Genomic DNA, 27,027 nt, shown 5'->3' with positions numbered 1-27,027 from the left:
ACCTATAATATCACAGTTGTTACAGCACAGAAGGGCATAAGGCCTATCACACCTGTCGGCTCTTGCCAAGAGCAATTTAGTTATTGCCATTCCTCTGTATTCTCCTTGAAGCCTTGCATGTTTCCCCCTGCCTAGATAGTAAATCCTCCACCACATTCTCAGGTAGTGCTTTCCAGATCCTTTCCACTGTGTAATGCCGAGTGGTATCCAGAATTACAAACAATATTGTACATGAGGCTGAAGCAGTGCTTTGTACAGATTTCAACATAACCCATAAATCATTGACTATTGAAATAGAGCATAAAATTATCGTGGTGTGAGGGAGTCTAAAATTGCAGCATCCAAACCTTTTTCTATGGAGAACACTTGGATGCATACTACAGTTTTTAAATACATAATACCTGTCGTGTGTATTTCATCTTTTTTATAGTTACTGACACAGCTTGCTGAGGTGAATTTTGAAGATTTGACTCTCAGTCAGGTAATTGTGCTTAAAAACACAATTTTCCAACCCTCTTATTCACATAATTGAAGTAGAAAAGGAAGGAAGAGTAGTTGGAGTATTATAACTTATTAGGTCAGATTGCTTAAGCTAATGGACAAGTTTTTTAAAAGTAGATTTAAACTGGATTGGTGGGGTACTGCAGGGATCAATGCTTGGACCAGAGCTGTTCCCAAAACACATTACATTTGTAACAAAAACAGAAGTTGCTGGAAAAACTCAGCATCTGTGAAGAAAGAAACATCAGAGTTCATGTTTGGGGTTCAGTGACCCTTTCTCAGAACAGAACATTACATTTAGTTCCTTGATCTAAATAATTAATGTGCCTCTGTCTGCCTATGACAAAGTTGGGTGGGAGGGTGAACTGAGGAGGATGTTGAGATGAATTGTACAATTTAGCCAAGCTGACTGAGTGGGAAAATACATAGCAGATGGGGTATAATGTGTCTAAATGTGAGGTCATCCCCTTCGGTAGCAAAAACAAAAAAGTGGATTATGATCTGAATGATACATTATGAAAGGGTGGTGCAATGAGCTGTCTTTTTATGCCAGTCACTGAGTGTAAGCATGCAATTGCAGCAGGGGGTGAAGGCAAACGGTATGTTATCCTAAATAGTGAGAGGATTTGAGTATGAAAGCAGGGATGTTTTGCTGCAATTGTGCAGGGCCCAGCAGAGACCACACCTGAAGTATTGCCAGACAAGTAACTGTGGATGCTAGAAATCTGAAACAAAAATGAAATGGCTGGAGAAACTCAGTGACTCTGGCAGTTCTCGTAAAGAGGAAAAAGTTGATTAGATTAGATTCCCTACAGTGTGGAAACAGGCCCTTTGGCCCAACAAGTCCATACCACCCCTTGATATATCCCACCCAGATCCAGCCCCCCATTACCCACACACCCCTGAACACTATATGGGCAATTTAGCATGGCCAATCCACCTAGCCTGCACAAATATTTTGAATTCAGTGATCCTTTTTCAGAAAATAGTTGTGGCCAAAATCTTCTTTTCAAGAAGGAAAGGAAATAGGTATAATTCTTGGGGTTAAAGGGATCAAAAGTTATGGCATTTAAAGCAGAAACTGAGTTGGTGATCTGCCATGGTCATGCCATCACAGGCTCAAAGGGCAGCACGACCTTGTTCCTATTTTGTTTGCTGTGTTTGAGATGAGATTCTTTTCCACACTGTGCTATTGCTAACCTGGAATAGATTCTCATGAGGTAGTGAGCAATGGTGACGAATGCCATATTTTCTCCATTTCTTAAGTGGAGTTGAGAGCTAGAAGAATGTGCAGAAGAAATTTAGAATTGTAAGCAAGTCACTAGAGAAATGAGAAAAGCAGAATTGTAATATCCCAAGCTGGATGAGTTGAAATTGGCTAACAGCATAAATGACATCGAACTACACTTTTCCCATTTTTGGGTTTACTCCTATTTTATGTTAGTCCTGTGCAAAGCCAAATACATTTTTGACTTTACTAAGTATGAATGTAACTTGCAAAATATGAAAGGTGTCACTCTGTTGTAATTAAAAAGGACTGGTCTAATAGTGTCTTCCAGATCAATGGCCTCGAAAGCCCAAGTGGGATTTATTGGTCTGGGCAACATGGGTAATCCAATGGCAAAGAACCTCATAAAGCATGGCTATCCCATTATTGCTTCAGATGTCTTCCCAGAATCATGCAAGGAAATAGAGGACTTAGGAGCCCAGGTAATTCAGTGGTCTTGAATTTTGTAGAATCATGTTTGTGACAATTTTTTTTTTATTTTTGCTGTTGTGATTTGTTCCATTTCTTAATTCTCACCTTTTTGAATCAGTTGCAGATCAAGTAAGAATGGATTTCATGAAATGATAATTAGAAAACTGGTCCAATTACAGACAGTCCTTTATCTTTAAAAATGTGTGCAAGTAGCATTAGTGCCTTTGGTTAGAATGTGGCTAATGCAAGGCCAGCCTTGGAAAGGGTCAAATTGAGAGCATGTTCATATTATAGGTATCCTAAAGGCATCCTAAAACCGCATCTGTCAGAGGATAGCTGTCTGTTGGTTTAATCATTCTGAGGTTATGATGTTCATGTAAATTCATTCTTGACAATTGTTGATTTGAACATTGCTTGGGTTTGTTTCCAGTTATTTTTATTTCAAATTTAACTGGATTCCAAGCAGTTAGTTTACATTTGATTCTTCCCATTTAAAAATGAGTACAACTTTTAAATATTTTTAAAAATTGACTTATTATTGCCACATGTACTGAGATCCAGAGGAAAGTATTGTTTCGTGTGCTAACCAGAGAAATCAGGGTAATAATGCAGAACAGTGTTACAGCTACAGAATTTGAGGTGAAGAGTGCATGCTCTTCGCATCAAGGAATCTTGCAAAACTGGAATTGGGGGAAAACTCTCCACTAGTTGGAGTCATACCTGGAACAAAGGAAGATGGTTGTGGTTGTTGGATGTCTGACATCTCAACTCCAGTGCATCTCTGTTTGAGCTCCTCAGGTGATGTCCTAGGTACAGACATCTTCAGCTGCTTCAACAATGGTCTTACCTCCATTGTAAGGTCAGAAGTCAGGATGTTTGTGGATGTCTGTGGTCAGCACTATTTGTTTCTGATTTTTCAGATACTGAGACAAATCCATGTCCCAATGCAGCAGGTCAGAGGCTTTGAATCTTGTTGTGAGTAACCCCACTCCTAACTAGTGTTTTTCCCCTCCTTTTTGTGTTGGCCACAAGGGCTTCTGAGACCTGTGTGTGGTATGCAATTTCTGCAATCTGAAGTCAGTGCTGATATTGAATGCCATTGGCCAAACATCAGAGCATATGCAACTTAGAGGAAATATTGCTCTTGACTCCCCAAAGCCTGTCCACAATCTAGAAGGCAAGTGTTGGGATACTCCCCTCTCCCATGGATGGGTGCAACTCAAGCTTGATGCCACCCAGGACAAAGCAGCCCATCACGTGGCATAACATCCACAAATATCCAACCCCTCACCCCTAATAATCATTGCCAAGCAGTGTGTGCTGTGCAAGATGCACTGCAGAAATTCACCAAGGCTCCTTGAACAGCCTGTTTCAAATCTGAAGCTCAAGAAGGCACCGCACCATCTTCTTTTAGAAGGGCAGCTATGGTTGGGTAATAAATGCTGGCAAGTCAGCAACTGCCACGCCTCAATTATAAAAAAAATCTTGAGGAATAGTACTGTTTAGAGCGAAAAAACTAGCATTCATGGGGAGGGAAGAAAATGTTCTTTTGCTTATCCTTCTCTGAAGGGTAATGACTTGCTCAAGTACAATTCTACAAATTGCAGAAGACATTAAGAAAATTGACCATATTCCCATTTGTTTTGTGAGCTTGATTCATGAGTTAAGTCCAAACCTGCCCAGCTAGGTGTATGTAAAGAGGTTCTATGGGAGTATTTTGAAGAAGAGCAAGCAAGTTATTCTCACTGGTCTGACCAATAGTTTTGTCAACAAACATGACAAAACTGTTCATTTGGTCCTCATGTTTCTGTGTGCAAATTAATTGCCATATTTCTTCTCTTTGGTGGGTATGCTGTGCAAGAGCTTTGTTGGCAATATGGCACTTGAGGTTCTGTGATTACAAGGTGCTTTTCAAAAAAAAGTATTGTTGCTCTTTACCCTAAATGTTCCTCTTAATATCTTCAAAACAACTGGTCATAGTTTTAAATTCCATTGTTTGAATTCCAATACATTCAATCCTAATTTGGCTGATTTATCATCTTGTATCAATGCTTGGACTTTGTGACATTTGTTCAAATTGAGTTACGCTCTCCAGTTTATCCTTCCCAAAGTGGAGTGTCCAGAGCTGCTCAGTGGACTGCAGGTATGGGCTGACCAGTATTTTGTGTATTGAAGTACAGTTTCCATCCTCTTGAATCAAATGTCTAGACTAGGAACTGAGGAATGCCATTTGACCTTTTAAACCTGTTTGGCCATTCAATAAGGTTGTGATGCATCTATTTGGCATTTTGAATTTCATATTCCAACCTACTCCTGACAACCTCAGTGTTCAACAGGAATCTATTGACCTCTGCCTATTACTGTAGATGTGAAAGGCAAACAGAATGTAAAGTTTTTGATGACTTTTTTGCACTAGGTTATGACATTTTAATGATCTGTGTACCTGGGCCTCTAAGACTTTCTGGACTGCCTAACTTTTTTGATTTTCACTGCTTGGAAAACAGTTTTATCCTTTTGCTTTTTGTCCAAAATGTATGATGTTGCATATGCCTATTTTGACATCCATTTGCCAGTTTTGGTTATTTGCCTAATTTACCATATCTTTTTATAATTCTTGCTTCCAGTGGCACTGTTCACAATGTGCATGATTTTGTCATCTGTGTTTTTTAGACTTTTGTGCTATACAAGTCATGAAATGAGTTGCAGTTGAATGGTAACAACCTGCCAAGTTGTGTATCTGCCCACTATCACTGTTCTATGGCTTCCTAATTGGATTAATTTATGTTGTATTGTATTAATTCCAACATGAGCTAGGTGTTTGAGACGAACAACTAACAAGAGTAGGCCACTTACTCCTTCACATCTGTGCTGTCATCCAATAAAATAATGACTGATCTGATTTTAACCTCAGTTCTACATTCATGCATATCCTTGATGATCTTTATCAACCTCTGCCCTAAAAAAATGAGATTCTTCATCCGTTGCCTTTTAAGGCAGAGAATTCCAATGACTCTCAACTGTCAGAAAATTTGTCCCCTCATCTGTTAAATGGATGACTTTTTAAACTAAAACCCTTAAATCTAGATTCTCCCAGTAAAGGAAACATCCTTTCCCCATCTACTGATCATGGATCTTTTTATGTTTCAATTAAAACATCCCTGAATTTTCTGTAGGCCAGGGTATCAAGATCCAGCCTATTTAGCCATCCCTCAAGTCAATCTGTCCATGCTGGGTATTAGTCCAGTAATCCTTCTCTGAATTACTTTCAAAGCTTCAACATCTGTCCATAAGTATGGTGACCAGTACCCCTGATGTAGTCTCACTAACACCCTGTATAACTGAACCATAACCTCCCTCCTCTTGCATTCATTTACACCTACAATATAACATTGCAATCTGTTAACTTTCTTGATTGTGTTGTACCTGCACACTAACCTTCTGTGATTCAGGAAGGATGACCTGAATCCTCTGGAACATTCCAGACATTGAATTCTGTTGTGGAACTGAGACACCCAGCTCTTACGCTCGCTGTTGTTTACCTGCAGCCCATCTGATTCACCTAATGTCCTTCATGAAAGGAGATAAACCATCCTTGCCTGGTCTGGCCTACATGTGATTGCAGGGCCACAGTAATGTGTTTCAACTGTCTACTGAAATGGCCAAGTAAGCCACTCAGTGGGTTCGTCCATGTTTTGAGTACTGTGTACAGTTCTGGTTGTCACATTAACAAAAGGATGTGGATGCTTTGGAGACAGTGCAGAGGAGGTTCGCCAGGAAGTTGCCTGGTATGGAGGGTGCTAACTATGAAGAAAGGTTGAGTAGATTAGGATTATTTTCATTAGAAAGACAGATTGAGGGGGGATCTGATTGAGGTCTACAAAATCATGAGGGGTATGGACAAGTTGGATAGCAAAAGCTTTTTCCCCTGCATTGGGGACTCTATTATTAGGGGTCATGAGTGCAAAGTGAGAAGAGGAAAATTCTTTGTGTAGAGGGTGGTAGGTGTCTGGAACGGGTTGCCAGCAGAGGTGGTAGATGCAGACACAGTAGTGTCATTTTAAGGTGTCTGGACAGGTACATGGATGGGCAGGAAGCAAAGGAATGCAGACCCTTAGAAAATAAATGATAGGCTTAGACGGAGGATCTCGATTGGTGCAGGCTTGGAGGGCTGAAGGGCCTGTTCCTGTGCTGTAATTTTCTTTGTTCTTTGTATGAAACACTAATGATGTCTCAACAAAGAAATGAAACTGGGTGGGCAACTTAGCATCAACCATGGCAAAAAGTGTTGTTGACTGCACTGTCCTCTTTTCACTTTGGGGGACAAGTGCCAAAATTGGCTGAGATAATGAGAACTGCAGATGCTGGAGAATCCAGGATAACAAAGTGTGAAGCTGGATGAACACAGCAGGCCAAGCAGCATCTCAGGAGCAAAAAGCTGACGTTTCAGGCCTCGACCCTTCAGAGAGGGGGATGGGGAGAGGGTTCTGAAATAAATAGGGAGAGGGGGAGGCGGACCGAAGGTGGGGAGGGGATAAGTCAGTCTGGGGAGGACGAACAAGTCAAGGAGGCGGGATGAAGTTGGTAGGTGGGAAATGGAGGTGTGGCTTGAGGGGGAGGAGGGGATAGGTGAGAGGAAGAACAGGTTAGGGAGGCAGGGACGAGCTGGGCTGGTTTTGGGATGCATTGATTTTGAAGCTTGTGAAGTCCACATTGATACCATTGGGCTGCAGGGTTCTCAAGCGGAATATGATTTGCTGTACCTGCAATCTTTGGGTGGCATCATTGTGGCACTGCAGGAGGCCCATGATAGACATGTCATCTAAGGAATGGGAGGGGGGAGTTAAAATGTTTTGAGTGGGAGGTGTTTCCTCAGCTCAGCTTGTCCTGTCCCCCCACCCGATCCCCAAAACCAGCCTGGCTCGTCCCTGCCTCCCTAACCGGTTCTTCCTCTCACCTATCCCCTCCTCCCACCTCAAGCCGTACCTCCATTTTCCACCTACCAACCTCATCCTGCCTCCTTGACCTGTCCACCCTCCCCACCTATCTTTTCCTCTATCTATCTTCGGTCCACCTCCCCCTCTCTCCCTATTTATTCCAGAACCCCCTCCCCATCCCCCTCTCTAGGGTCTAGGCCCAAAACGTCAGCTTCTGTGCTCCTGAGATGCTGCTTGGCCTGCTGTGTTCATCCAGCTACACACTTTTTGTTATCCAAAATTGGCTGAGCTGTCTCAGACTAGCTGAGCAACAGCCTGACTTTTTCTGAGAGGTTTGATTCTGTGGCTATGATGATGTTCTGGGTGCCGCTGCTGTCCCTAGATATGTCCTGTCCCACCAGCAGAGGTGCACAGTCAAGAGAGAATTGCCCTGGGAGTTGATGTTGACTCTGATGTCAAGAGTCTCCTGGTGTTAAGCTTAACATGCTCGGAAATGTTGTTCTTATTACCACGTATAGTTTTCCTCAGTTGATGAACTCCTCTGTGTTGAACAACACCTGAAGAAATCAGTGGCAAGATACAAGACCTAATCTGGGTGGGAGATTTGTGTCCATGACCCAGATTGGCTTGACTGCAGCACTACTGATCAAACCAGTTGGGTCTGAAAGGACACTTGCTGCTTCACTGGTCCTACAACTGGTGGTGAGAAAACCAAGTGGAAAAAGCATAATGCTCAGGACAAGATCCAATTATCTCAGTTGTAGCTGTATCCATCCATGTCCGAGGTGGTATGATTGACCACAACACTGTCCATGAGGTGACAAATGTTTAGCTTCACATTGAGGCCACATAACATGATGGAGGGTATTCTATTAACATGCTAAATGAGACAGACTTCAAACAGATTGAGTAACTCAAGACTAGTATGTGAGGTGCTGTGGTTCATCAAAAGCAATAGCGTTATACTCCAGCACAACTTGTGGCACCATGGGTTGGCCTATCCCCACTCAACCATGACCATCAAGCAAGGGAGTTGAACCTAGTTCAATGGAGAGTGTAGGAGGGTATGCTGGGAGCAGCATCAGGCATACCTGAAAATGATGGGTCAACCTGGTGAAGCTACTAAACAGAACTGCATGCCTGCCAAACAGCATAAGCAACAAGTGATAGTGCTAAGTGATTCCATAGCTAACAGATCAGATCTAAACTCAGCAGTTTTGCTGCATCAAGTTGTGAATGGTGGTGGACAATTAAACAAGTCACAGAGGAAGCTCCACAAATATTTCCATCTGAAACGATGGAAGACCCCAGCACATCGTACATAAGGTAGGGCTGGAGTATTTTATTATATAGGGCTGAGCGGGTGATCCCTCTTAGCTTCCTCCAAGCATTTTTTCTCATTGTTTCACTTTTTGCTAATAAGTGTTTTTAATTAATGTCTTACTTTCATAATTCTACACAAATCCATGTTGATTACATTTCTATTGTTTTTTGTTCTTAACAAAGCAGCCACTGTATAATTGTAACATGAATGACATCTTTGATTGGAGTTCAATGCTACACCAAACCAATGAAACAGGCTTAAATTCTTACCATGGAATCTCAAATCCAAAGGTTATGGTCTTGTATAAATAAGTCTCTGCAGAGTTGTAGCTGTTAATATCTTAGAGCCAAGTCTAGGCTTAGTGGCTTTTTGTTTTCCCCATCATAGAATGTAGAAGTATTGCAATTTTGGGCTGTCTGGATCAGTCTTCTGTTTTGTACTTGGGCTAATTTTGAAGAAAAATCATAAGTACATAAAGGTCTAAATCTGTTGTGTATATTGTTTGCACAAGGGGTGAAACATCAAACAAACTTTGGAATTTTGACTTTTTAATCTGGACTTCTCTACAATTGCAAAAGTGAGGCATTTTCTATTTATGGAGGAAACTTTTTTGTTCACTTTGACAATTGGGTCTGACAATTGAACAGATCATTATTTTGCCAGAAAGACCTTTTTTAGATGGTGGTTACTAAGACTTTAGACGTCATCCTCGGGTGCTTCAGTGCATCCCTCAGCATGTAGTCCTGGACCTTTGGAATGTGCCAGTCTGCCTCATTTGGCTGAGGTCAACTCTGTTACACTGAAAGACCAACAAGGTTTGGGCAGACCAAAGAGCATCTATCACTGAATTGATGGTCCTCCCAGATGCAATCTTTGTCTTGGTGGGATCCTCAGGCAACAACCCATAGAACACAGTGTCCTGTGTAGCAAAACTGCTCAAAAACCACTGCATCTTTCTCTAGACACTGTTCGTTTACAAAGGCAAATTCCAGAAGGAGATGTGTAACAGTCTCTCTTCACCAGCACAGCTGTTTTCAAGGCAGCGTGTGGGGGCCAGAGAATCCAGGTGAACATTAAGGATCTGATGGATAGTGCCCTTCTCAACACCAACCAAACTATGTCTCAGTGCTTGTGATGAGGCATTCTACCAAATTACTGACACCACAGTAATTTTTGTTGAAATTGCCAACAAAGCTTATCATTCACTTGATGTCTATTGTTCTAGGTAAAAGTAGAACAGGCTTGACTGAGTGGTCTCTACCAACTGTTCTTAATAGATCCTAGCAGCTTTGTGACAACAGCTATTAGGCTTGTTGGTCTACATTTCCCTGGTTGCTCTTGTGTCTTTTTTCATTGAAAAAATGACTGACAGTGATTTTTTTCAATCCAAAGGAGCACGTCTGAACCAAAGAACTTTACAAACACCAAAGCTATAAATCTTTCAGTGTTCTCAACTATTTGCTTTCAAACCTAAGGAGAGAAACCATCTGGTCCCAGGGATTTGCTCCCATTAACTTTGTTGAACTCTTGACTCAGTGCACGTTTCTATTGCATCGCTCAAATACAAACTTCCTTTCTTTATTCTCCTTCAGTTGCATACCCTACATAATCATTTGGAATGTTTTCCATTTCCTTTTATTTTGATTGGCAACGTTACTGTAGTAAGGGTTTAAGGACAACAGATTGCTTCTGGCCACCCTTCTAATTTTATTAATGTGGTGTAAACTTTGATACACATTCTACCAAAATACTTTGACAGTCTGCTCAGGAGACTGCAACCAGATCCTTCCGCCCCACTTTTTCCTCCTCCCCCCAGGGTCTCTAGGACATTATATGGTGACCATTGCTCGATGGACTTGTAGTTAATCGTGTTTTTTTTTTTCAAAACTTCTTTCACGAGGCACTGGTGAGACAGCACAATTCACACATCTTGGAGTATTCCATGGCAATGAGGCCAGATCCAAGCTGTAACGCTGCAGACAGGTGGAGCCTGAGTACATAATGACACTTGGTGTTTCAGTGCCACGGGTCTATACACAGCTTGATGCAACTGCACTCAAAGCTGGCCATCAGGATCAGGGTAGCATTGGGTATATGATTCTCCACCCCTCCCCAAAATTATCTAGTGCTTTGCACATGATGTCTCTGCAGACACAGTCCATCTTTCCCCTACAGATGAAGTGGAAGATGACTCGGTGACTGCAGCTATGCAGTCTTGGGGAATAAGCAAGACCTGCACCATGTGCAGCAATACTGACAAGAGTTCAAATCTGATGAACAGGTTTTTACCTGCAGTGGAGAGGGGCCAGTGCTTCCAAATGCCCAGTTTTTGCCTCAATTTGGCAATGTGCTGAAGCTAAGTGTGGTTTTTATTTTTGGGCACTGCCCAGTCCCTCCAAACTAGTTCCCAGCACTTTCAGGTAATCTGGCCTGATGGTGAAAGTGATGAAAGATCAGTCAAACCAGTTCCCAAAGATCGTGGCTCCCAAGGCCAGTTGGAACTAGGCATGGTTGCTGTTGTGTTGATATACACAGATGGTGAATCTGAGCAGCAGATGACTACATCGCCCATGTTTGAGGGAGACTTTGACCTGCAGGCCTCCAGTGCCTGGAATTGGCACACTTTGGGCTTGTGTCCTTCTGGATGGACTTGGCAAAAGATTCTGTATGATACAAGGCAGGAGAGAGTGGCAGCTCTATTTGACTCCAGAACTAATCACACCTGACGATTGAGACTGCTCTATACCAACATCGTTGGTGGAGTCTAGTCAAATTGTGGATTTCACCCCCAAAACCTGTTTTTGGAGGGCACTTCCCTGATGTAAGAGTGCGATTTAGTGTCAAGGGCAATCTCCTGGTTCAGACTGATCAGGCAGTTGTCCATCCTGTTCTGGCCTGCACAAAGGCAATCATACAACTGAGTGCAATCGTATGGCATTCTCTCAGGAACAGTTCCCCTTTTTGGTTTTGCCATTTGTCTACTAATTAATCATCCCAACTTAATATGGGCAACTTGAGTGCATCACTTTTAAGTCAGTTTACCTGAATCTAGCACCTTTTTTGCTTTTTGTTTTTCTTTTGGAAGCACTGTGTTGAACTCCCACAATTATGATTGCCAGTGGATACATGTTTGGCATCATTAGTCTGTTTGCTGAATTTGACTCATTCCTAAATCCAAATATGGCAAACTTTTATTCGGCCTGGCACTTTGTTGCAGTAAACTACTCTAGGCACAGTGACTAATCCTAACCTTTGCTGATGTAGATTGGAACAGACACAATAACACGGAAAACTTGATTAACCATGACTATTTAAAAACACTATGCGTCCATGAAATATCAGAATCCTAGTATTGAAACAAAAATACTGCTTCAAGGTTACTTGGCATTGTTTTGAGGCTCTGCTTTTGGCATCAGAAGTACAGAGATAAGTGTCCTTGTGCTTCAAGTTCTTAACTATCACAGATGTGAAGTGCATTTTCAACTAATTCAGTTCATTGCACTGTTAAAATATATGGCTGAACACATGGCCCAAGACCTTGCTATATCCATGTCAACACCCTGACAATTGCACTAGGGATAGTAGGAACTGCAGATGCCAGAGAATCTGAGATAACAAGATGTAGAGCTACATGAACACTGCAGGCCAAGCAGCATCACAGGAGTAGGAAGGCTGACGTTTCTGGCCTGGACCCTTCAGAAATGGGGAGGGGAAGGGGGCTCTGACATAAATAGGGAGGGAGGGGGAGGTGGATACAGGAGAAGTGGAGAGGAGATAGACAAGCCAAAGAGGCGGGGATGGAGCCAGTAAAGGTGAGCATAGGTCGGGAGTTAGGGAGGAGATGGGACATTCCAGGGAGGATGGACAAGTCAAGGGGTTGGGATGAGGTTAGGTAGGAGATGGGGGTGGGCCTTGAGGTGGGAGGAAGGACAGATTAGGGAGGTGGGGAGGAGCTGGGCTGGTCTTCGGAAGCACTAGGGGGAGGGGAGCTTGTGAAGTCCACACTGATACCATTGGACAGCAGGGTTCCCAAGTGGAATATGTGTTGCTGTTCCTGCAACCTTCAGGTGGCATTGTTGACCATCCTGGGCCTCCAGTGGTGCCACATGTTGCCTGAGGAATGGAAGGGGTGTTAAAATGGCTCGCAGCTGGGAGGTGCAGTTGCTTAGTCTGAACGGAGCATCGGCGTTCTGCAAAGCAGTCCCCAAGCCTCTGTACTAGGGATATGTTCTTGACAGCTAATTGCAATCATTGTTGACTGTTTTGCTATTGTTATAATACTGAAATTGGCCTAATGACATGCAAAATTGCACAGGTCTGTAAGTCCATTTTAAGGAAAGTAGGTCAAATTCAATTGAACACTTGCTGTCCCAATTGAGTAATTGCTTTTCCATTGACTAGAAATGTAGCAGGAAATGAATACTGTGGTGACAAGATTAAATCCTAGGCAGAAATCTCTGCAGAATCTAACTTAACTCCTTTAAAGCCTATCTACCATCTTAGAAGGTACACCAGACATGTAATTAAATCTACTTGTTACAGTTCCAACAATAATCAATGCATCCTATCTGATGGTTACCGTGTTCACTATTACTCGCTCACGGTTGCAGCTGAGTGCACAATCCAGAAAACACATTGCAGCAACTCTCTCCTTACAATAGATCTTACTAAACCTGAAGCCTTGACCTTGAACTTGTAGCAGGACAAGAATAGCAAACCCATCAAATAACTACCACTTCCAAACTCCCCCGCTCTGTCTGTCTGTCCCTCTCTCAATCCTGTAAGTGCTATTTCTTCACTGTCAAAAAACAGGGATCCCCTTCTGAATGTGTTGTTGACCTGCTTAGACCAAATGGATTGTCATAGTTCAGGAAACCCCTCCAGGACATTGCCTTTTGCTCAACAGATGTCGTCTTGCAAGCTGAATTGCATTCCAGTGAAGGAACAAAACACATGTCACTGTGGCTGTCACTGGGTCAGAGGCAAAGAATAGCATTGAGAGTGATTAATCTTCTGATTACCCAATGCCAGGCCAACATATATAAGGAGTATGCCTGAATGAAATGCTATTCTATCATCTTCAAGAAACTTGACACCATCTAAAATAAAGTATTCCATGTACTACCACCACCATGTCAGTGGTATGTACCATTTATAGCATTCACGGCAACACCATGCCAAAGCTCCTTAAAGAACACCTGGCAGACTCATGACTGTCTGTCTACTTTTGAAGCTTGAGCAGCTGCAGAGGAATCCCAATCACTATCCCATTGCTGTGGGTATATCTGCAGTGTGTAGCCCATAGCAATTCACCAAGATTGCCCACCAGTTAAAAGTAGGCAATACATCCTGGCCTGTAAACAATGTGCTCATCTCCGTAGTCAGTATTTTAAACAAATCCTTAGACATGTTTTTGACTGGATCAGATTTTCAATTCCATGAAATAATGCTGTAGTAAAGTTAAATAATGAGATGCAAAGGCAAGGTCTGTCATGAGTCTGTTGCATTGACCTTGCGCAGCAATATTTTGTGAAGTTATTCAACAAAGTCACAGGATGATTAGAAGTGCAGCAGCGGTGGGGAGCTGTGATACCCACGAACCATACTGTGCCAGTAAGATTCGGTCATAATGCTGAGCAAGATGAAGGTCACTTTTCTGTTACTGTGGTTTTTTCACGTAAAATTACTGCATGGTATGTAAATAAAAACCGATAGACTTTAAATACATCCGAACATAATGAAGATGTCAGAGCAGTGTTAACAAAAAAGGCTGCTGAGCCAATAAAATGAGGCTGGAACGATCAAAAGCTTGTAAAAGGTTAGATTTTTATTTTGAGACACGCTATGGATGATTTTAACAAAGGTCTTCTGGAGAATGGTCTTGGACCAGGTGACATCTGTAGTTTGAGGTGAAGGGATGGAGAATGCACAAGGGGTTGGAGTCAGGCATCCAAAATCTGGACTGGATATCACCAGGCGAAGGATGGTTGGTCGATCATGTCAAAGCAATAGTTAAATTAGTTAGTATTGGTTAGGTTCTTTGGGCGAGGAGGCACCTGATTGGAATAACTTGTCTCGTGTGTTGTTATCTGACAATACTCAAGTGTTTTGGCATGGAAAACTGGTTTGTTTAAATCATTGTTAGCTTGCAAGTGCTGATGTTGAGGAGGATTGATGGCAGCTTTGAAAAGAAAGCAGACACACCTGAGAAGAGCCACCAACTTACAATTTCACCCAGTAAGTGATTAGCAAAGGAATTTATAATGGTGTAATGTTGAGATAAGCTTGTTGAAAGGGAGAAGTTGACAGAAGCTAGGGAGAGACAGGTAGAGATTTTTAACTTGCAAGTGCAGCATCTGCAGTCCATCCTTATTGACTCCACTAGACCTCAGAAATCATGTTTTCGCCCCTGTTTGTTCCTCTTTGGCTGTTTTTAAACAATATGTTGCACAAACATATGGATTTTCATGTCACTTGGTATACAGGGTTTGGTCTAAGTTTTTAAAAACTGGTTGGTTTTTGTTCAAGATGCAGATTGGAATCTTAGTTCTGAAATTGCTTGAAAGGACCCATTAATGTTAGTTAGTGGGGGTAAATTGATTTTTAAGCATACTCTGGGTTTTATGTGAAATATTTTTTAGCATGTGCTTTGTATTGCACTTGACAAAATGAATAGAATTTGAGCTGGGTTTTGGATGTACATTGACTTGATGCAGCCTCTGGTGAGATGAACTATTTTTCAGAAGTGTTTTTTTAAGTGTCAGCAAGGTAGGGTAAAGTCGAGAGAAAAATTTGCCTCATGATAAAAACTTTCTGTAAGCTTTGGAGTTATGCACTGAGTTTTCCATTCTCTTGCTGCTCTTTGAGAAGGTGATGGCAGTTCCATTCTTGAAATGTCGTGGAAATGCACCCACAAGCAAGTGCCACAACAAGAGGGACCCTGGGAGAAGTAGCCAAGGCTGATCAGATATCCTGTCAACAGTTACAAGGTCATTCATAACCTCACCAACAAATTCAAGGCGTTTAAGACAGCTTTACGCTGATTGTAAGTAATGAAGAACCCAGGGGCGCAGGATGTCAGGATGATTCTGAAGTCTGTCAATGTATTTTTCAAGAGTGAGACCTGATGTCACCAAAAACAGAATTTCCTAGAAAAGCTGGACAGGTCTGACAACTACAGAAAAATCAGTTCTGAGGAAGGGTTAATGGATCTGAAATATTAACTCTGATTTTTTTCTTCACTAATACTGCCAGACCTGCTGAACTTCTCCAGCAACTTCTGTTTTTTCTTCCTGATTTACAGCATCTGTGGTTCTTTTGGTTTTTGAGACCTGATGGTGTTTTGTTGTGATGCAGTTAAATCTAGTGTGAACAAGCAGACCAATTAATGTTCACGTTATGCAGATCTACCTCTTACGTTTATGGAAATGAAAAGTGTTACTGAGGGATTGTGGGCGGTTGTTGGGATTGCTGAAGAAAAGCTGACTGCTCGAGTATAATGGACAAGTTAGTAATTTTTAACCCACGATGGGAATTTTTTTCTGGAGAGTTGAGGAAGTAATTCCCCAGTAAAGTCGAATCTTTAAGATAGCAGCTGGGACCAATGCTGTAGTGAAAAAGGTAAATAGGGTGGTCAACAGTCCTTGTTAAACTAAAGGTCAGGGGGAAGGAAAGGATAAAACTCCAAGAAGTATGATGACTGGGGAAACAAAGCAGCAGGTTAACATCTCTGCAGGTGAATTCAACTGTGTGGAAAAGTATTTAAAAAAAAAAGAACTCCAGAGAGTTTGTTTAAAGTCCCTAGAGCACAAAATATGACAGTTTGGAAAGGGTTAGGAGTGTAACTTCAAGCACATCTGATTAAGGGATGGCAAAACAAAGAAGGATGCTAAACACAGGACTGAATGTATTGTCTGAAATTGGCAAGTATGATGTGGTGGACATCAGATGTGGCTGTAGGAGATCAGGACTGGAACTAAGTAATCAAGGATATACATCCTATTGAAAAGACAGGTAGGTGGGCATGGAGAGTAGGATTGCCTTGAGTAAGAAATGAAACTAAATGAAGAGCAAGAAATGACTCTGGGTCAGATGATTAATCTGTGTGGGTGAAACTGAGGAACTACAAAGGTAAAATGACTGTAATAGGACTTTGGTACAGGCCTCAACAGTCAGGATGTGAGGCACAAGATCATGTCTTTTCTATCTCATGGTGTAAGAAAGACGAAGTTCCAGTGATCAAGGGGGATTTCAATGTGGGTGGACTAGGAAAAATGGGTTGGCTGTTGGTTTGCATAAAAAGGAATTTGTGGAATGTCTGACTTTTTTTGGAGCAGCCTGTTGTGGAGCCTGCTAGGGAGTTGACAATTCTGGATTTAGTGATGTACAGTGAGGCAGATTTGATAAGGATTCCTTTCACTTTGAGCTCCCTTGGGAGGAAGTGACCATAATATGACAGAGTTTACTTGGCAACTGAGCAGGAGAAACTGGAATCAGATATAATGGTATTACATTTGAATAAAGGCAATGACAGAGGCAAGATGGAGGAGCTAACCAGAATTGACTCAGGAGCTGAGCAGGAAAGAAGTGGAACAGCCAAGGCAGGAGTTTCTGGGAATAAGTTGGAAGACAAGGTTTAAAAATTTATCCCTAGGGAAAAGAAGCATACAAAAGGGAGGACAAGGTACTATGGCTGATAAGGGAAGTCAGGGACAGCAAAAGGAAAAGAAAGATAATATGGCGAAGGGCAGTGGGAAGCCTATGAACACTGAGGACAACTGAAAAAGAAATAAGGAGGGAGAAGATAAAGTATGAAGGTATGCCAGCCAGTAATATAAAAGAAAATATCTGAAGAAATTTTTGCAATCTAAGGGGCAAACAAAAGGTAAAAGTGGACATTGAACAGCTAAAAAATGATGAGAGGAATAGTAACAGGGAACAAAGAAATGGCAGAGGAACTGAACAATACTTTTGTAGTCTTAACAGTGGAAGACACAAAATATATCCAAAAAAGTCCAGGTAGAGGTGAGTATGGTGGCCATCACCAAAGAGAAGGTGCTAGATAAACTGAAAGGACTGAAGATGGACAAATCACCTGGACTAGATGGATTACAGCCCAGAGTTGTGAAGGAGTTAGCTGAGGAGATGGTGGACGGGTTAGTGATACTGTTTCAGAAATCACTGGAGTCGGGGAGTGTCCGAGAGTATTGGAAAATTGGGTGTAACCTCCCTGTTCAAGAAGTGAATAAGGCAAAAGACTGGAAGTTATAGGCTGATTTTAGCCTGACCTCTGTTGCTAAGATTTTGGAGTTTATTGTGAAGGATGAGATTTCTGAATACTTGCAAGTGCACGATAAAATAGGGCAAAGTCAGCATGGTTTCATCAAGGGGTGGTCATGCCTGACAAATCTGTTAGAATTTTTTTGAGGAGGTAATTAGCAGATTAGACTTGAGAGCCAATTGATATCTACTTAGACTTCAAGAAGGCCTTTGACAAGGTGATACACAGGAAGCTGTCGAAGAAGAAAAGAGCCTGTGGTGTTAGAGGCAAGGTGCTTGCGTGGATAGAAGATTGGCTGTCTGGTAGAAAGCAAAGTGTGGATACAATGGTCCTTTTCAGGATGGCAGCAGGGTGACTAGCGGTGTTCCACAAGGTTAAGTGCTGGGACCGTAGCTTTTTCACTTTATACAATAATGGTCTAGATGAAGGAACTGAAGGCATTCTGCCTAAGTTTTCACATAATACAAAGACAGGTGGAGAGACTGATAGTATTGAGATGTGGAGGCTGCAGAAGGATTGACATAGGTTAGGAAAGTGGGCAAAGAAGTGGCTGGAAGAATACAATGTGGGAAAGTGTGAGGTCATGCAATTTGGTAGATTAGAGGCATAGACTATTTTCTAAATGGGGAGTAAATTTGGATATCTGAAGTGCCAAGGGACTAGGGAGTCTTAGTCTAAGGTTGACTTGCGGGGTGAATTCGTGGTTAGCAAGGCAAATAGTATAAGGGTTTATTTCAAGAGGGTTAGAATATAAAAACAGTGATGTACTTCTGACTCTATAAAGCTGTGACCAGCCCACACTTAGAATAGTGAGAGCAATTTTGGGCCCCATAATCTCAAAAAGGACATATTGACCCTGGAGCAGATCCAAAGGAGGTTCATGAGAAAGATCCCAGGAATGAAAGGCTTAATGTATGAGGAACATTTGAGGACTCTGGGTCTGTAGTCACTGGAATTTAGAAGGATGACAGGGGATCTAATTGAAATTTACCAAATATGGTAAGATGGAAAGATGTTCCATTTGCCAGGAGAGACTAGGACCTGAGAACCCAGCCTTTGAATAAAGGGAAGACCCTTTAGAATGGTGATGAGGAGAAACTTGAGTCAAAGCATGGTGAATTGATGGAATTGACTGCCACAACAGGTTGTGGAGGCCAGGTCATAGAGTATGTTAAGACAGAGATGCCCTTGATTGTCAAGGGATCAAAGGTGTTGAGAAGCCATGAGAAAAGGATTGAGAAACTTATCAGCCAATATTGAATAGCAGAGTAGATTTGATTAGCCAAATAGCCTAATTTCCACTCCCCTGTCTTATGGTCTTTTGGAAGCTACAATTAGAAACAGTACTTCACTTTCTACCAGAAGCTACCGTAATCCTGTATTGTCTGAGAGGTCAGTACTTGATCCTTTTTATAAAACCGGACCAACCAATCTTTTTTAGAAAAAACTATCTCTATGTCTTACGATCAGGTTTTCACGTTTTAGAGCTAGTTTTCTCTTGTACTCGTCTAATGTATTCTCTCTCTTTTTAATATTTTAGCCATTCATTACTTCTTAAAAATTTGACCAACCTTCCATCCTGCCACTCATGTTTGCACAATTATATGCTTTTCTCAGGAAAATTCTTAGTTAACTGCAGCTAGTAAATCATCCTGTCAGAATTTTTCTTCGTCACATTCTGAAATATCTCCTTATGTCTGCCACTGGACCTGTCTTGACCTGGTTCTTTACCTTGTTTTGCCATTTTACTTTGCTATCTTGTAGTCCATGAAATTGTCCCTGAGTGCAGATGCAGAGACACAGATGGCCAAATGTAACATTCAATCATATAATGGTCATTGCTGCTTGAGGAGGCATTCACCACAAAGTCCTTAATTGATCCCATCACCTTGTACAATACTTGATCTCGTTTAACCAGTTTTCTGGTTGACTGTGGAGCCTGCTGCTCTCAAACTATCCTGGAAATGCTCTGAATTCCATTTCTAAGTTGACTATGTCCATGTGTTCTTTATTCCCCACCCCCCCCTCCCGTTTATGTAGTTACAGCTTCCAACCCCCTTCAGCATTTATTGCAGTAACTTGTCAGACCTTGCCAATCCCACAAATGACCTCTTGCTTTTATTATTTCTCATCTTTACCCAACTACTTGGACATACTCAAACAAAAACTGAAAATCCTGAGGAAAGCCTCCCAGGTTTGGCAGCAACTATGGGGAGAAATCATAGTTCATGTTTTGGTTCACAGACCTTTCAGAAGTGAATCAGAAATGTTTGACTTTTTACTTGTACGTTCTGATTCCTGAACTTTCAGTCTCTGTCTCGTGCTAATAACATCATTTAACAACGTTATCAGATTTTCATAGTTTCTCATCCTTCCTAAATGTAATGTATATGTCAATATTCAGGCCCCCATCTGACATCCTGCAGTCATGTTTTGGTAATAGCTAACAGATTTTTTAAGTTGCACTCTGGGTTAATTTGTTTTGATTGCTGTATCATTTGAATACAGTGCCTTTAATTTTGTCATTTTTATTAGTCATGTAACCGCTCATCCTAGCTGTTGTACTTTCAGATTTGTACTCTTCTTCCGCTCTGTCAGTTTATCAAGATGAACAGCTTTCTCTCTGCCTGTTTCATTGAGTACATTCCAAATTTGATCCCTCGCACCCATTATTCAGGTTAAACTGTCTATTTCTCTGGAACACTAATCCCAATATGGTTCAGGTGTGGATAGTCCCAACAATACAGATCTCGCTTCCCTATGACTGGTGTCAGTGACACAAACTAGAGCTCAATTTTACCACATCCATCTTTGAGTCAGATTTGTCTTTCTAATCTGCTTTGCCGTTATGCCAGTTTTCCCTTTTGCAAAGGGAATTGTTTTGTTTTTTGTCCTTGCTTAATTTGGAGCCTAACTTCTGTTTGAATATGCAGGACCTCTTTTTCCTTGTTTTGCTTTTGTGAATGGTAACTGTACATTTATCCTCATCCCTGCTCAGCATGTCTCTTGGAGGTCTGTTCATACCTCCTGTCAGTCAATTGCCTGTTAGGTTTTTTTGCTGTGTTACTTTTCACTGCTACTTTCAAATTGCTTGTCTCTGGATCTTCCACTCACCTGCTCCTAGGTGTGTGAGTACTTTCCTTGGGGTTTTCTCTTGTGCACTACTTTATTGGGAGCTGACTTGGTGCCTTCAGATTTTGCCAAGGAGGATCAGCCATTGCTGGAGACACTGACAAACAACAGGTAAAAATGAAACTATTTCCATCTAGTATGAAGCCATGTAAAACAAGTATCAGAAGTTGTATAGTGATGCAGCCTTGCCTGAACATAAGATTTGTGAGGATTTTGACTGCTAACAAGATGTTTGATCACAGTTCTGTTGTTTCTGGAGGGCTACAGATTGTTGATAATGCCACTTAAGGTTATCTTGTCACTTAAATTTTATTTTCTGCTGGTGATACTATAAAAGACAGGGGGGGTGCGGTGAAGGGGGGTGGAAATTGGAGCTTTTGACTATTAGACCGTAAACCGAAAGCTGCAACTTCATTTTAAAATGGTTGGGTGTTTGGCCCTCTCTATGGATCCATTAATAAACTGACAAGCATTGGTTAGTCACTGTTTTGATAGCTGCTAAATTTCTTGACACAACATAAGTGGACTATATTTTTTCTCTTGCTATGTAATTTGGCTCTTAAATTTGAGAGTTTTGCAGCTATCTATGGAAAACTGTCTTTGGTGAATTGCACACTGTTCAAGTACCATTGATTAGAGATGGGAGAATGTACGTTGGAAATGGTTCTTGTCAGTTTTTTTCAAAGAAGCAACTTTAAAACATCAGATTATCAGGTTTTGCACAAGTTTTATTTTTCAAAATCTCCATTCAAATTGATGTCACATTTTGATATTCTGGACTTAAGCAAAATATTTTGGGGGGCAGGGGACAAGCTGGGCTGGTTTTGGGATGCAGTGGGGGAAGGAGATTTTGAAGCTTGTGAAGTCCACATTGATACCTTTTTGGCTGCAGGGTCACACGGCCTCCACAGCCAGCAACCCCAGAGAAGACAGCCACCCTGAGCCCTGCCGCAACTTCAACATTCCCCCTACATTAACTGCTTCAACCTCTCCACCCCTCTCACCCACTACAACCTCCCCCTGCAGAATAGGCAGCTCTCTGCTCCCTCCACTTCAACCCCAACCTCACCATCAAACTTGCAGACATGGGAGGTGCAGTGGTAGTATGGCACACTGACCTCTACATTGCTGAGGCCAAACGCCAACACTCCGACACCACCTCTTAGTGCTCCCTTGATCATGACCCTGCCCCTGAGCATCAAACCATCATCTCCAATACCATCCATGATCTCATCATGTCAGGGGACCTCCCACCCACAGCCTCCAACCTCATTGTTCCCCAACCCCACACCGTCCACTTCTATCTCCTTCCCAAAATCCATAAACCCACCTGCCCTGGCCGACCCTATTTTTTTCTGCCTGCTCCTGCCCCACCAAATTCATCTCCACCCATCTGGACTCCACTTTCTCCCCCTTGGTCCAGGAACTCCCCACCTATGTCCAGGACACCACTCTCACCCACCACCTCCTTCAGAACTTCCAATTCCATGCCCCCGCGTGCACCCCCCCCCCCCCCCCCCCGACACCACCTCGTTTTGACCATGGACATCTAGTCCCTATACACCCATATTCCTCATGCAGATGGCCTCAAGGCCCTCCGCTTCTTCCTGTCCTGCAGGCCTGACCAGTCACCCTCCACCAACACCCTCATCTGCCTAGCCAAACTTGTCCTCACCCTCAACTTCTTTCGCTTCCTCCCACTTCCTACAGACAAAGGAGGTGGCCATGGGTACCCGCATGGGCCCAAGCTATGCCTGCCTCTTTGTAGGTTACATGGAACAGTCCCTCTTCTGCACCTACACAGGCCCCAAACCCCACCTCTTCCTCTGTTACATTGACTGTATCGGCGTCACCTCTTGCTCCTAAGAGGAGCTTGAACAGTTTATCCACTTCACCAACACCTTCCACCCCAACCTCAAGTTCACCTGGGCCATCTCCAACACATCCCTCACCTTCCTGGACCTCAGTCTTCATCTCAGGTAACCAGCTAGGAACTGATGTTCACTTCAAGCCCACTGACTCCCACAGCTACCGAGAATATACCTGCTCCCTCCCACCCTCCTGCAAAAATTCCATCCCCTATTCCCAAATCCTTCGCCTCCACCGCATCTGCTCCCAGGATGAGGCATTCCACTCTTGCACATCCCAGATGCCCACGTTCTTCAAGGACCGCAACTTCCCCCCTGCAGTGGTCGAGAACTCCCTTGACCACGTCTCTCGCATTTCCCTCAACACTTCCCTCACACCCTGCCCCCGCTAAAACCGCCCTAAGAGAATCCCCCTCATCCTCACAGGCCACCCCACCAACCTCCAGATACGACGCATCATCCTCCCTTCCGCCATCTACAATCCGACCCCACCATCCAAGACAATTTTCCATCCCCGCCCTTGTCTGCCTTCCAGAGAGACCAATCTCTCCATGACTCCCTTGTCCGCTCCACACTCCCCTCCAACCCCACCACACCCAGCACCTTGCACTGCAACAGCAGGAAGTGCTACACTTGTCCCCACACCACCTCCCTCACCCTCATCCCAGGCCCCAACATGACTTTCCATTTTAAGCAGAGGTTCACCTGCACGACTGCCAATGTGGTATATTGTATCCACTGTACCCAGTATGGCTTCCTCTACATTGGGGAAACCAAGTGGAGGCTTGGAGACTGCTTTGCTTTGCAGAACACCTCCGCTTGGTTTGCAACAAACAACTGCACCCTCCAGTCGCGAACCATTTTAACTCTTTTCACCCCCCCCCCCCCATTCCTTAGACAACACATCCATCATGGGCCTCCTGCAGTGCTACAATGATGCCACCCGAAGGTTGCAGGAACAGCAACTCATTCCGCTTGGGGACCCTGCAGCCCAATGGTATCAATGTGGACTTCACCAGCTTCAAAATCTCTTCCCCCCCCCCCCCCCCCCCTCCACTGCATCCCAAAACCAGTCCAGCTTGTCCCCGCCTCCCTAACCAGTTCTTCCCCTCACCTATCCCCTCCTCCCACCTACCAACCTCATCCTGCCTCCCTGACCTATCCCCTCCTACCACCCCACCCATACTCTCCTCTCCACCTATCTTCTCCTCTATCCATTTTCGGTCCGCCTCCCCCTCTCCCTATTCATTTCAGAACCCTCTCCCTGTTCTCCCCCCCCCCCCCCCCTCTGAAGGGTCTAGGCCCAAAATGTCAGCTTCTGTGCTCCTTAGATGCTGCTTGGCCTGCTGTGTTCATCCAGCTCCAAACTTTGTTATCTTAGTCACAAAGTTAATATAAGTACAGTAAGCAGTGATAAAGAAATTCTGTGACCTAAATTGTAAGGGAATGGAACAGGAGTTTGCAACTCTTGTTCCTATTAGATGTGGTTTTGGTGAGAACACAGCTGCACAGTTTGGTTTCCTTAGCTGAGGAAGATATAGTTGCTGATGAGAGGGTGCAACCCCAGATTTCCCCTGATTGATTCTGGATGAGTGGGATTGGCTGAATGAGAAGTTGAATGAAATAAACCCATCTTCTCTGGAGATAAGAATAAGAGATAACCCTAATAGAGCTGAAGGAGCACAAGTTGGCCATTCAGCCCACCTTGTCTGATCTACCATTCAATGAGATCACAGCTGATCTGATAAACCTCAACTCTCCTTTGCCTTTTCCTCACAACCGTTGATTTCCTTGTGGACTGAAAATCTAACTCTACCTTGATTATTGTTCATGGCATAACCTCTACAGCCCTCTTGAGCAGAGAATTCTGTAGATTAACTCCCCTGAGAGGTAATTCCTCTTCACCTTTGTAATAAATAGCAACTTCCTTGAGTTTCCTTAGCTTTTTGAGATTATGCCTCCTGGCCCAGGTTGCTCTACGAGGGGTAACTACTTTTCCAGATGTATCCTCTTAAGTCCCTTTTGTATGGTTTTAAATAACGTCAGCTCTCATTCTTCTAGAATCCAACAAATACAGTCCCAACCCCACAACCTCTCCTCTTATGGCAATCCTCCATATCTGGGATTAGCTTTGTCAACCTTCTCTGGGCTGCCTCCAATACCAATATATTTCCCCCTTAGATAAGGGACGCAAAGCTGTTTGCAGTATTGTCTATGGTAGACTGGTGCCTTGTATCATTTTAAGAAATCCTCCCTATTTTAGTACTCCATTCCTTTTGAAATAAAGGCCAACATTCTATTTGCTTTCCTTATTGCCGGCTGAACCATCTGGCCTTGTGGGATTCATGGCTCAGCTCTCCCAAATCCATCTGTGTAGCTTTCTGCAGTTTTTCCTCATTGAAATAATGAAGTCCACTGTTTTTCCTGTCAATGTGTATAATCTCTTATGTACCAACAATTTAAATTCCATCCATCAAGCTTTTGCCCACCCAATTCACCCAACTATACTCCACTATAGATGCTGTCATTCTCACCACTGCTTTTCCTACCTGTTCTTGTCCTCTGCAAACTTGACTGTAATACATTGATTATTTGGATGAACAAAGTGAATATCTTTGTAAATAGTTGTGATCCAGCACTGAGCCCTGTGGCACTCCGAGTTACAAGTTGGCATCTTGAAAATGCCTCCCTTATCCCCTCTGTCTTCAATTAGCATGGATAGGGTGTTGGTAAATAGTATACTACTTATAACACTGCATATGGGTTCTTGATAGATTGCCTCAAGTACTGTACCTTTTTTATTGGACACCTTCTGAACATATGACATCTACTTCGTACTGTTTCAAAGAATTCTCAAATTTGAAGGGCATGAAGCCATTACTGACTCCTTTTGATCATGTTATTTATTTTGAAATGCTCTGTTATTTGAGCCTTTTATAATTTAGGATTAAATTTATTTAATAGTGGAATGCTGTAGTGACAACTTTTATTGTGTAGACTGATGCAAAGCGTTTATTCAACCCCTCTGCCTTTTCCTGGTTCCCATTATTGTTATTTCTGCAGCCTCATTTCACTAAAGTACCGATGTTAACTTTAACTTCCGCCTTCCTTTTCATGTATTTTGAAGCTTTTACTGTCCATCTGGATATTATTTTGAAACTTACCCTTGAGTTCTATCTTCTCTCTCATTTTTAAAAAATATTTTTAATCCTTTCCTAGTCTTTTCTCCTATTACTTTGCTAATCCTCTGGCTTAGTTCAACCTTAACTAACATCTTATTATTTTTTTCTTGCTATCAATTTGACGCTATCATTAACCTCTTTGGTTAACCAGGCTGGCTTATTCCCTTCCCAGAATCCTCCTTTCACACTGGGGTATATCTTTGTGAACCATGAACTATTTTATTAAATGTCTTTGTTCTGCTAAACTCCTTTCCCAGTCCAGATAACAAGACGTAGAGCTGGCTGAACACAGCAGGCCAAGCAGGAAAGCTGCCGTTTCGGGGATTGACCCTTCAGAAATGGGGGAGGGGAAGGGGTCTCAAATAGGGAGGGTGGGGAAACAGATGGAAGGTGGAAAAAGGAGCGGATAGGTCAAGGACGCAGGGATAGAGCCAGTGAAGGGGAATGTAGTTGGGGAGTTAGGATGGGGATTGGTCACTCACGCTCCATTAACCCTACTGCCCCTGGCACCTTTCCCTGCAACCATAGGAAATGCTACACCTGCCCATACACCTTTTTTTTCTTCCTGCTTCTCTTCTCTTCCACCCCGCGCCCCCCCCCCCCCCCCCCCCCCATCCTTATCCCAGGCCCCAAGAAAACTTTCCACATCAAACAGATGTTCACCTGTACATCTGCTAGTGTGGTATATTGTATCTGCTGTTCCTGTTGTGGCCTCCTCTACATCGGGGAAACCAAGCTGAGGCTTGGAGACTGCTTTGTGCAACACCTATGCTCAGTTCATGACAAACAACTGTGCCTCCAATCGTGAACCACTTCAACTCCCCCTCCTATTCTTGGATGATATATCCATCCTGGGCCTCTTCCAGGGCTACGATGATACCACCCCAAAGGCTGCAGGAACAGCACCTTATTTCGCTTGGGAGCCCTGTAGCCCAATGGTATCAACGTGGACTTCACAAGCTTCAAAATCCCCCCCCCCCGACTTCGTCGTAAAACCCAGGCCAGCTTGTCCCCGCCTTCCTATTCCCTTGACTGACCAACCTCCATCGCAACTGCCTACCTACACTCTCCTTTACTGGCTCCATCTCTGCCTTCTTGACCTGTTCA

The 27,027-nt window shown here is 43.0% G+C and overlaps 1 protein-coding gene across 2 annotated transcripts in view; it reads left to right on the top strand.

Annotated features, from left to right (window-relative positions):
- LOC125465087 (3-hydroxyisobutyrate dehydrogenase, mitochondrial-like) overlaps positions 1-27,027 on the top strand; it is a 135,244-nt gene that overhangs the window by 3,187 nt on the left and 105,030 nt on the right. Inside the window, exons 2-3 of one of the 2 annotated variants that reach the window (XM_048558217.2) lie at positions 431-481; positions 2,051-2,211. In XM_048558217.2, the coding sequence (XP_048414174.1) occupies positions 2,065-2,211 (147 nt within the window). In that variant the 5' untranslated portion in view covers positions 431-481; positions 2,051-2,064. The remainder of the gene's footprint in view (positions 1-430; positions 482-2,050; positions 2,212-27,027) is intronic. The other variant, XM_048558208.1, reaches the window with a different exon arrangement.

This window comes from Stegostoma tigrinum, chromosome 2 (genome assembly GCF_030684315.1).
Source record: "Stegostoma tigrinum isolate sSteTig4 chromosome 2, sSteTig4.hap1, whole genome shotgun sequence".
Lineage (NCBI taxonomy): Eukaryota > Metazoa > Chordata > Chondrichthyes > Orectolobiformes > Stegostomatidae > Stegostoma > Stegostoma tigrinum.
Note: the sequence above shows the minus strand (reverse complement) of the source record. Positions and strands in the feature narration are given on the sequence as shown.